Source organism: Pristiophorus japonicus, chromosome 7, assembly GCF_044704955.1.
Source record: "Pristiophorus japonicus isolate sPriJap1 chromosome 7, sPriJap1.hap1, whole genome shotgun sequence".
NCBI lineage: Eukaryota > Metazoa > Chordata > Chondrichthyes > Pristiophoridae > Pristiophorus > Pristiophorus japonicus.
In genome coordinates, this window is record NC_091983.1 from 136,818,138 (window position 1) to 136,830,398 (window position 12,261).

Sequence of the window (12,261 nt, forward strand, 5' to 3'; positions counted from 1 at the left end):
TAATGTTTGCTGAAAAAGTAGGTGTGGGTGTGAAGTGGGTGCTTCCACTTTCCATTCGCATACAAATAAAGAAAGAAGATACTCGTGAGATGATTGGACGTTTCAATACAAGGGGGCAGCAGTGTGAGAACTTGATGGCATCCTGGCCCTAAATTAAAACAAAACAGAAACATTTGATAATCTGATACCCTGTACTACTGACAGCAAATAGTTAACTTGTTGAATGTCTAATTTGTTTGTATTGATTCATATTATCCTGTTATGTTTGAATTTTATGTGGAAGTTTTACTTTTAAGAATGTTTTGTTAAATAGATTGTGGGTAGTTGATATTGTTTCCTAGTTATCTTTGCTTTTCTCCCTTTCTTCGCACATGGCTGTGCTGGGGTATAGATCCAGGAGCATTCATTTCCCTCCAGTCCTTTTTCCAAGTACCTCTTTAGGCTGGATGGCTCTTTTTCAGCCAGCACAGACACGATAGGCCACATGACCTCCTGTGCTATAAACTTCTATGACTTGATGATTCTCTTGTGTGACCATAGATGCAATGGATAAATGTTAAGCAGGAGCACACCTGACATGCAGCTCTATGAGATGGGATTGTATAATAGGAATGTGGGCATCCAGTTTAGCATACCTGACTCATGGCCACATTTCTGATATGCAAACTTGTTATACTTAACCCTAAGTGTCACTTGGATATTCAACCGTCGGGGTCAGTACAAGTAAGTAGAAATGTATTTTTGCCAGCGACCAGAGCTGTAAATTGGGCAAAAACTGACTGGAAGTTAAGGCGGTTCTCCACTCAGTAAAGTGCTCCATTCAAGTTTCCACACTTCAGCATTTTGTTGTAGTTTGATGGGCCGTATAAATTAATAACATTTCAATTACATTTTAATGTCCTTTAAGCAGTTCATAGGATATTGCTGTTTCTTCAACACATTGATGAAAAAAATAGGAGTCCAACATTGCTTGGGCCTGATCTGTTGAGTGAGTTCCATTTTAAGAGCCCTGCCTGAAGACTGCGAAAGAGAATTTACGCCTCATTCGTTAATTTTTTTTCTTTCACTTTTTTTCGTTTTTTCTCAGGCTCACTTAGTTTTTGATGTAGCTGTGTTGCAACTGTTTGGCCATGAAGATTTTGTTAAAACCTCATTAATAGTAACACAATGGGTTATTCTCCAAAATCTCACTGCACTTGCACTTGTTTGGACACTTATCCAGCCACAGAACTCTGCCTCTGGAAATCTTTACCCTCTTCCATTCACTTGGTCGTCACATTCCCTGCTTTCAAGATACCTTCTGAAAACTCGCTTGCCTGCAGTTACCCTGCCCCTTCCTCAACCCTTTTCCCTTGCCACATTATCCTTTTTCTGGTATTGTAAAATGCTGATTTATTGTCCTGCACATGAAGAATGCTATATAAATGCAAGTGTTATTTTTATGAGCAGCCTTCACATATAGTTTTCAGTAGGAAGAATATAGTAAACCAATTCTCTATATGCTTTGTTGACTGACTGAGAAACTAGGATGGAGGGAAGAGTAGAAGAAAGTTTCTACGAACCCTGACCTAATGGTATTCCTCCAACTCCCACAACTCTGACACCATCTATGGCCTCCTTACAAGTCCAAGTGATTCCTCCATATTTGGGTTTAAAGCACACATGTTAGGGAGACCGTCTTCAGTTTGCGTTCTTTGGTTGTCTTCTGTAACCAGAGTACAACCAATTGTCATTTTGACATACAGTGATACACAAGTGACAGCATGAAGCCCATTTTGGATGTGAAGATATGTTCCTTAGCTGAGAAGGTTCTTTTGAGTTGAATGCATGCAAGTCTATCAATGACAGAGCCCCCAGATATAGGCTGGGAGAGCCATCTGAACGACTGTTTTACAGCCAATTCTGGTGGCGAAGGGGCCCCGTGATCTTGAGCCCCTGGCTTTATTTAAATTTGGCAGGCGAGTTGTGGGGAACAAAACAGGCATCCAGACATAACTCGCTGGATTGAAGCCTGAAAATTGAGCCAGTGCTACTGCCAGCAGATATGTTTGGAGGGGGGTTCCAGGCAGCAGCGGACCAGATTATTATTGTGGGCCTCGTAAGAACAATGATTTTGGTGGTCTTGGAGATGGAGAGGATGTGTGTATAATAATATTGCGATTAAATTAAATTTAGTTCACAGGGCTTTAACTGCCAGGAATGCACAAGTTGATTAGGTCTATTAGCTCAGGTAGAAATTGAAGTAAGAAAGAAAGAACTTGCACTGATAAAGTTCCTTTCACGACCCTAAAACATCACAATGAAGTACTTTAGAACTATAGTCACTGTTGTAATGTAGGAAAGCTGGCAACCAACACCCCTGCCCTTCTTCGAAATAGTGCCGTGGGATCCTTTGCATCTACCTGAGTGAGCAGGTGGAGTTTCGGTTTAACGTTTCATCCAAAAGGCTGCACCTCTGATTGTGCTGCGCTCCCTCAGTACTGCACTGGAGTGTCAACCTAGATTTTTGTGCTCAAGTCTCTGGAGCGGGCCTTGAACCCACAACCTTCTGACTCAGGCGAGAGTGTTACACATTCTATTCTAATAGTAGCTTTTAGAATTGTGTACACTCTCAATATGATTTAAATTTAATGGAGGGGGGGAGCTGTAAGCACATGCTACAGAGGTTCGCCATTGCCTTATGTCCCCACTCTGTTCCCTAGCCACCGACTCCATCTGTTTCTCCCTGGCCACTGTCTGAGGCTTAACTGTTCGCAACCTCAGCGTCCTATTTGACCCTGAGTTGAGCTTCCGACCACATAATGGGGTCAAGTTTCGGCCTGAGTTGCTCCTATTTTTTTGGAGCAACTAGTTTAGAATGGAGTATCTGAGAAATTGCAATTCTCGACCTTTAGTTTGCTCCAGTTCTAGTGCGTTAGAACAGTTTCATTTTAGAACAGATTTTTTTTTTCAAAAGGGGGCGTGTCCGGCCACTTACGACTGTTTTGCAAGTTTAGGCAGCAAAAACTTACTCCGAAATAACTTAGATTGGAGTAAGTGTAGGTTTTTGTGCGCTCAGAAAAACCTTGCCTACACTTAGAAAATCAGGTGTAAGGAACGGGAGATGGGGTGGGGGTGGGGGGGTTTACAAACATTAAACACTTCACTTTTACAAATAAAGAGCCATCATCAATAATAAATGATAAATAAATCAATAAATAAACCAATAAATCAATCCAAATAAATTAAAAAATTAAAAATTAAATTTTTTTAAAAAATCACTCAATAAATAAAACATTATTTCTACTCACCTACTGCAGCACCAGGGAGAAGAGGGGGGGGGAGGAGGAAAGAGAAGATGATGGGGGGTGGGGGAAAAGAAGATGAGGGCCGGGGGGAAGAGAAGATGTGGGGGGGGGGGGTAGAGAAGAGAGGAAGATGTGGGGGGGGGGGTAGAGAAGAGAGGAAGATGTGGGGGGGGGTTGGGAAGAGAGAAGACAACGAAGAAGAAGCCCCGCACGCAGCCGATGCCAGGCTGCCGACGCCGCCGATTCTTCGGGCGGGGCACGCCCCAGCGAGATGCGGGCGCGTGGGCCCCGCTAACGACAACGACGACGCTGGCTGCCAGGACTTCTTCAGGTGGGGCCCGCCCCCAGCAAGAGGCCGGGCGGGTGGGCCCCGCTGCCGAGGTAAGATACGCAGGCCACTCAGCCGGAGATAGGGGCAGTGTCCCTTTGGCCTGGGATAGGGTCGTCTCCCCGGAGACAGGACACCGGCAGCTACTGCGCACGCGCGCAGCTGCTGGCACTGTTTTTGGTGCAGGGCTGTAGCTCTGGGTGGAATTGGGCCTACAGCTATCTGAGAACCGCAAGGTAAGTGTTCGGCGCAATTTTTGTTCTATAAATTAGGCAGATCGCTCCGATGTGTGCTGTTCTAGCGGGCGGCCGAAACTTGACCCCAGTCTCTATCACCAAGATCGCATACTTCAACCCCTGTAATATCGCCTGACTCCACCCCTGCCTCAACTTATCTGCTGCAGAAATCCTGATCCAGGCCTTTCTTACCTCTAGACTTGACTATTCCAATGCTCTCCTGGCCAGTCTCCCACTATTTTCTTTTATTCATTCATGGGATTTGGCGAGGCCAACATTTATTGTCATCACAAATTGCCCTTGAGAAGGAGGTGGTGAGCTGTCTTCTTGAACTACTGCAGTCCATAAGGTGAAGATACTCCCACAGTGCTATTCGGTAGGGAATTCTAGGATTTTGATCCAACGACGATGAAGGAACGGCGATATATTTCAAGTCAGGAGGGTGTGTGATTTGGAGTAGAGTTTGCAGCTGGTGGTATTCCCATGTGCCAGCTGCCCTTGTCCTTCTAGGTGGTAGAGGTCGCAGGTTTGGGAGATGCTGTTGAAGACTTGAGCTCCTCCAAAAGTCTGCTACCCGTATCCTAACTCACACAAAGTCCCGTTCACCCATCACCCCTGTGCCCGCTGATCTAGATTGGCTCACAGACCAGCAACGCTTTCATTTTAAATTCTCATCCTTGTGTTCAAATCCCACCATGGCCTTGCCGCTTCCTATCTCTCTAACCTCCTTCAAACCTTCCGAGATCTCTCCGCTCCTCCATTTCTGGCCTCTTGTGCATCCATGATTTTCATCACTCTACCATTGGTGGCCATGTCTTCAGCTGTCTCGGCCCTAAACACTAGAATTCCTTCCCTAAACCTGTCGGCCTCTCCACCTCCCTCTCCTCCTTTAAGTTGCTTTTAAACCTACCTCTTTGACCAAACTTTTGGTCACCTGTCCTAATATCTCTTTATGCAACTCAGTGTCCTGTGAAGTGTTGTGCTAAGTTTTTACTACATCAAAGATGCTACATAAATGCAAATTGTTGCTTTAATTTGAGCACAGTTGGAGGCCTGGCTAAACAGCCAATGCAGTTCCCATGGCTCCTACACTAAGGTCGGGAAGAGGGGGGGATTCTTGGTTGTGGTACTAGTTTTGATTGGAATCTCATTTCTCAACACAGAGAGCCGAGGGAGGGGCAGAGGTTAAGATTTTGAGTTCCATTTTGGGAGAAAAAAGTTAGTTGGTTTGGGTCTGGAGTAATGACCAAGAAGTTTTGCTTACTAAATTAGTGGCAGTCAGTTCAGCACTACTGACGTGTAAAATGAGATGGGTCTATATCAAGGACAAAATCTGCATAATTTATTATTTTTCATGTCATAACTGAAATGCAAAATAGGTAATATTTGTTGTAAAGCAATATTCTTTTAATTTATGTAAAATAAATCTGGGGTGTAATTGCAAGGTGACAGGAGCCGATGCATACAACGACTATTGTTATGGCTCCCTATGTTATGCTATCATTGAACTAGATATTTGGCAATAAAGGTATCATAGGTCCTGATCATAGGTCAGGAGGATACTTATCATGAGGTCAGCTTATGAATTTGACAATGGATGATGAACCTGTGAGAATATCCAGTGTACACTTGAAGTTTGTAACAATCATCATTTATTTAACTGCAAAGTAACAAAAATGCCTTTTAATTCTGCATGATTTGAGAAATCCACTGTGTCACAGATCAATTGCATACAGAAATATTTTGTGATGTTACAATATAATTTAGTGTCTGCATTTTAGACGCATGTATATTTCTGGAGAGTACATAAATATACATTATCAATGTCACTTAGATTCATCTAGCATTAATAATATGCCTCTTAAAGATTGAATAGCGAAATAAGTAATGTAATTTACTATTGAAATACAGAAAGTAATGGTAATAGACAGATCGTGACACAAAGGGAAATGATTAACCATTGAAGTACTTGAATTTCAAAAACACTATTGAAAATAATTTCCAGACTGAGTTTTGCTGAATCAGATTGAGAAGGTTAGTTGTTAATGGTGAATACTTATGAAACAGTAAATATCAAGTAACAAAATACATTTTTACATGAATATTTTCTGCAAAATGGCACACTTAAAAAATCTTGATATCACACAGAGGGACAACGGAATGTTAAATTGACAATATGACAACAGAGCTTTTTAAAAAGAAAATCTAAGATTAACATTGTGTAAAAATCCAGATAATCATTTCTGGAAAAGTATTTTTACCAGAAGACCATTTTGCATCTTTGTCACCTGGGTGCATATCATAAACCTGAAGGATTTTGTTTCAAGCAAATGACATTTAGATGACTACAACACAGCAGTTTGTTGATCAGAACTGTATGTTTCATAATGTAACAATAGCTCACTTCCATTAGATAGTTCTTTATCTATTTTGAATTTGTTCTGTTAACTAAATTGTGTTGCTCATCACTCAGAATAGAACATAGATCATCAACTCAAAATTCCATATTTTCAAACTGATATGTATCATGAATGGACAATTAGGAACCCTGAGAATGCTGAGTGCATGAGGTCAGAAGAATATAAACCATTAGACTCTTCTGTAGGTAACTGTACATAGACTTGATCATTTTCATGTAGATATAATGTAGCACTGCCTGAGACCTGATCAACATAACCTTCTGTATAGTCATCATATGAGTACATCACAGCCTCATCATTTTTGAATAATCCAACCCAAACATTTGCTCCCTTGACTTGTATTTGATAAGAAAATTGATAGATGCCAGATATTTCACATGTAAAAATCCCAGTTGATGGATCATAGTTGTTATTTGAATTGGTTAGTAATTTGTCAAATGCTATTGGTTGGTCAGCTGGGTAATATGAACTGGAAAGAATGGCTGTAAAAGCTGGATATGGACTGAGTAATCCAGCTGAGGGCTCTCCTGATTTGATGTAGCCATTATAATCATATTTGCCTGGTGGCATAATTATTTCTGCTGGTGGGCCTGGTGGTCCAGGAAGGCCTGGACGGCCTGGAGGGCCTGGTGGTCCTTCACGTCCAGGTGCACCAGTTTCACCGCTTGTCATTTTCCCATAGTAATCTCCAGTAGGACCTGGTGGACCAGGAGGTCCTGGATCTCCTTTTTCTCCAGGAAACCCTGGAGCACCTTGAGAGCCAGATGGACCTCTTGGACCAGGGGATCCTGTAGATCCTCTTGTTCCTGCTTCGCCAGGATACCCTGGTGGTCCATGACGACCTGGAGCGCCAGGACTTCCTGATTTACCAGGTGAACCAGCAGGTCCCATACTACCTTTGGAACCAGTTTGTCCTCGTTGTCCTTCTTGGCCTGGTGTACCTGGCTGTCCCGGAGATCCTGATTTTCCTGGGGCACCACCAGGTCCAGGTGAACCTATTGATCCCGGATATCCACGCTGACCACCAAGTCCTGTTTGACCTTTTTCTCCTGGTGCACCACTTGCACCTGGCAAGCCTCTTGGGCCTTGTGGTCCGGATAGACCTGGTGATCCTATAGATCCAGGACTTCCAGGTGCCCCAGTTGCTCCTGCCTCACCTTTTTCTCCCGGGTAACCAGCAGGGCCTATAGAACCAGGCTCTCCTTTGAGTCCTGGTAAACCTGATTTTCCAAAACCAGGTATTCCAGGTGCACCTGGTAAACCTTGTGGGCCAGGAGAACCCTTACTTCCAGGAGCTCCTGATGACCCTGGTGCACCATCTGCTCCAGGCTTTCCCCTTCCAGGTAAACCAGGATTTCCTGGTTGTCCTTTTTGACCTGGTGCACCTGAATATCCTGGTTGGCCTGCTGGGCCCATTGCTCCTTTCTCACCTGGTGGGCCAGGTCGACCAGGGGCGCCGATACTTCCTAATCCTGCTGATCCAGCTGGTCCTTGTGGTCCTGGTGACCCTGTTGCCCCTCTGCTACCAGGACGCCCTGGAATTCCTATTCCTTTTTCGCCTTTTGCTCCAGGAAGGCCTAAGTGTCCTGGAATTCCTTTTTCTCCAGGTTGCCCAGTTGCTCCTGGAGAACCTGATGGCCCTTGAGGACCTTGTTTACCAGCAGCAGACAGCCCCGCAGGCCCAGGGTATCCTGGCGCACCTGTACTGCCTCTGGGTCCTGGCATTCCACGAGATCCTCGGTCACCTTTTCCTCCTGGACTTCCTCTTTCACCCGACTTTCCTGGTGCTCCTGGAATGCCTGGTTTTCCCATAGCTGACAATCCTGGTGCTCCTGGCATTCCAGGCTTGCCAGGGGCTCCTGGCATCCCAATGCCTGTTTTTCCGGGAGCTCCTGGTGGGCCTCGTGGTCCAGGTGGACCTGGTGATCCAGGCTCTCCTCCTATATCTATAATTACAAAATTAAGTGTAGTTTAAATTGGGATATTTTGACATGTGTTCCATTTTTAAAAATCTAATAATATTCCCTGACTTTTTGGGTGTACAGTACAGTGAAGTGCTATAGTGCTTTAAAGTATTTCAACTGCTAAATAATTTATTTAGAAATTATAATGAAAATTCGGCAGTTTCTAAAAAGGGCGATTGATCTGCAACACCAGTTTTATGCCCGGGTTACAAGTTTGAAAATCTACTCCAATTAGGTGAAGGTACAGGTTGAGCCTCCCTTATCCAGGACTCCCTTATCAGGTAATCAGGTACCACCCCTCGTCCGGCACCATTGCTGGCCGCCGGGTGGTGTATGCGCAGAACTCTGACATGAACAAATTGAAGTTCTTCCTCCCTGCCGACTCGCGCAATCAATGGCCTGACCCCGAGATCCACCGGCCACAACTCCGCCGCCACCCCCCCCCCCCCCCCCACAATCTCTCTGCCGCGCTCCCAGCCCCAAGCCAGCCAGCCCCGATATCCCCTCGCTCAGTACCTGTACCATTCAATTTAACGTGACTACCCCTCATCCGGAAAAATCCCTTATCCGGCACAGGCCAGATCCCGAGGGTGCCGGATAAAAGAGATTCAACCTGTATCTTATTGAGAGCATTGATTTTGGCTTCCAGATTTGTTCTACTACTCGAGGTTTTTGATGGATAACTTCTTCATATGTACAAAACTTGGATGTTGCTCACCTCTGCTTTCATCATTGTCTTCTTGCCCTTCATCTTCAGAGTTCTGAGAATCATATCCTTTTATACTATAATCTGTTTTGGGAAGGACAATAAAAAGGTTTGTTTTAGAAGGACAATAAAAGTATACATTAAAGAAAGCAGCATTTTGCAAAACTCAGTGACTTCTATAAACAAAGAAGGAACTTGCTTTTATATAGCGCCTTTCACATCCCCGTGCTCCACAGCTAATGAATTACTTTTGAAGTCTAGTTACTGTTGTGTTGCAGGGAGATGTGGCAGCCAGTGAGCACATAGCAAGGTCCCACAAGCAACAATGCAATGACTGGCTAGTTAATCAGTTCTTGGTGTTGTTGCTTGAGAATGAATGTTGGCTAAGACATTGGGAAAACTCCCTGCTCTTCTTCACAAAGTTATATCTGCCTGAATAGGCACACAGGACCTTGATGTAATATCTTGTATGAAAACTGGCACCTCTAGCAATGCAGCACTCCCCCAGTATTACACTGAAATGACAGCTTAGATTTGTACTCCAGTTCTGCATGGGATTGAACCCTCAAACTTCTGGCTGGAACATGTTCAGCAAAATAATAAGTGCCAATCTCAATCTGCTTCACTTAGTGGAATAACTGTTAGGTAAATTATTTTTAGGTGAGACAAGAAGAGGTATCCTCAGAATAATACCTCAAAAAAGTTTTAACTGAGGCTTCTCTGATGATTCAGTAATTGTATCTTGTGAGTAGGTGTGCTTTACACATCACGAATGCCCCCACGTTCAATTTGCAATCTCTGCTGAGTTAGCTAATATTAAATTGGGCAGTGGTAGGGGCACTGTAATTGATCTTTCACTCCTCTGTTAAGGAAGAGCAAATAATCCAGGGTTCCCAATCCAGATCACTTTTCATAGGAAAAATTGGGGGGAAAAGTAATAATAACAAAGTTCAGGCTGCATCACTGTAGTACATAGACTGGAATGTAGCATAAATGTTTTGATTTTTTACCCTCTGTACAGAGCTTTGTTCTGCTAGAACACTAATTGGAAATTCAGGTAGGAGTGATAATTAGTGGCCCGTGTTTTAATGGGGCACAATGACCTCTGCATCTGGATTCTCAATATGTGCATCTTGCACATAAAAGCTGTGTTCTGGAAGGACAGTTGCAAAATTTGCTCTAACATTTTTATCAGCTGCTAATATTTGACCAGTCCACTAACTTATGACCCCGCTGAGGTTAATAATATGATGGCAGGTGCCACAATTTATTGTCCATGCTGGCATGACAGAAAGAACTTTCACTTATATAGCATCTTTCATGACCTCTGGATGTTCTAAAGTGCTTCACAGCCAATTAATTAGTTTTGAAGTGCAGTCACTGTTGTAATGTGGACAGCCAATTTGTACACAGTAAGGTCCCATAAACAGACAAGTGATCAAAGATGTGTTGGTTGAGAAATAAATATTGGCCAGAACTCCCCTCCTCTTATTCAGATAGTGCCATGGTTTTTTTTATGTCCACCTGAGAGGGCAGACCTCATGTGAAAGACAGCACTTCCGACAGTTCACACTCTCTCAGTACTGAAGTGTCAGCTGAGATAATGTGCTCAGGGGCTAGAATTTCCACATTTAAGAATAGCAACGTTTTTTTGGCCTTATTTACGAAGAATGGCTGTTTTTTAATGCCAAAATAACGGCAAAAAAGTAAGACTTAAGTTTCGGCAAAAGTTTTTAAAATTTTGGCGTAGCGTTAAAATACCACCGTTTTTAAGGATGGAGATAAATGTTTTCACGTTAAAAATAACGCCCGTTCTGCGCATGCGCAAAAAATCTGAAAGAGATGAACGCTTTTCATATTGTCATTAACATCTGGATTGGTTCAATTCTTGCTCTGTAGTTGGATGGTTAGAAAGGCAGTGCTATCCGAAAGGGTTTATCTGTACATTGCAATTGTTAAATAATATTCAACTCTTTTATTAAAAAAAAAATATGCATTAACTTTAAATGTTCCCGTTTTGCATAGGCTGATTGATTTGTATTTTCAACGTAGTCCTTTGCGGAGGCCCTCGCTATTTTATGATTGGGGTGAGGGAGGTAAATTGAATCGCGAGTGGTTTTGCAGAGTTTAGTCTTTGAAGATGTATCTTTATTAAGAGTGACCCACGGAATGGTCTCCCAAGGCTGGTGCATCTTCCCTTGCGACATTTCTGAGTCTTTTTGCTGCCACCGCGCGGCCCACAGAGAACTTTTCTTTGAACAACTTTTCACACACAACCTGTATCAACACCCAACCTGCAAAGCAGCATTTATTGGTAGCTGGTGCCGATCTATACTGACTTTCTGAAGGCACAGTTGTACCTGTTCTTTTTGGAACAACCCGGTGTTTGAAAAGAGGAACATTGCTGCTTCAAAATTGTGGAGAATTAAAAATAGTTTCCAATAAAATAAAGTTAATATTGTCTTCAAAGAGGCAATTAAAAAAAAAACCCAGCTAATTCGGAGTGTGAGCATGCGAGTTAGCTTTAGCAGGTCCACTGCAAACGAACCAGTGATTGGATTTATTTAGTGCCTTGTTCGTTGTTGAAGAGAGCCTTTTCAAATAATTCAACAGTAGCGCATGCTTTGTTGAAGTTAATATTTCAGGTAAAATAATAGCCAGAAACAGGTTGTTCTATTGTTTAACAATAATGAGGGGAAATATATTTCCCAAGATGGCGCCGTTAACGCCGATTTCGATAGAACTCGACCAGTTAAGGCAAGCTTTTTCAAATCGGTATTTATCACTGTCCTTAAAAATGTCCTTATTGGGGAAACTCAAAAGTAGCACTATCGTTGGTTTTGGCGTTGAGTGATGCCACAAAAACAGTTCTAAGAAAAATTGGCCCTTATTTTTTAACGACGGCATTACACCACTGGCGAAACTAGCAAAATGTCCTTAAATTTATTTAGCACCAAAAAAAAACTTTTAATGCCAAAAAATGAAGCTAAATCGATCGTTACGGTGACAAATTTCTAGCCCCAAATCTCTAGAGTGGGGTTTGAACCCATGACTGTCTGACTCAGGCTAGAATGCTACCACTGAGCCAAGGCTGACATCAAGAGGCCTTCAATGCACTCGATGAGCCCCAGTGTGGTTGAGCAGCAGGGAGTCTATGTGAAGACTGTGTGCAAGCTTCATTAAAACTGCAAACAATGTTGTGACATGAGCAGCCGTTCCCAACAAGTGTTGAACAGTAGTTTAAAAAAAATACTTTGCTAACTCTGCACTAGCTGCTCATGCACAGAATTCTGGCATCCCACTGCCACTCAGCACTCATG

General features: G+C 43.1%; 2 protein-coding genes across 2 annotated transcripts in view; one reads left to right on the top strand and one right to left on the bottom strand.

The window, feature by feature from the left end:
- nt5dc1 (5'-nucleotidase domain containing 1) overlaps positions 1 to 12,261 on the top strand; it is a 796,921-nt gene that overhangs the window by 176,665 nt on the left and 607,995 nt on the right. The window lies entirely within an intron of this gene.
- Positions 6,377 to 12,261, bottom strand: part of LOC139266982 (collagen alpha-2(IV) chain-like) — a 160,909-nt gene continuing 155,024 nt past the window's right edge. Inside the window, exons 14-15 of the mRNA XM_070884621.1 lie at positions 8,954 to 9,025; positions 6,377 to 8,217 (exon numbers count right to left, since the gene is read on the bottom strand). Coding sequence (XP_070740722.1) covers positions 6,377 to 8,217; positions 8,954 to 9,025 — 1,913 coding nt within the window. The remainder of the gene's footprint in view (positions 8,218 to 8,953; positions 9,026 to 12,261) is intronic.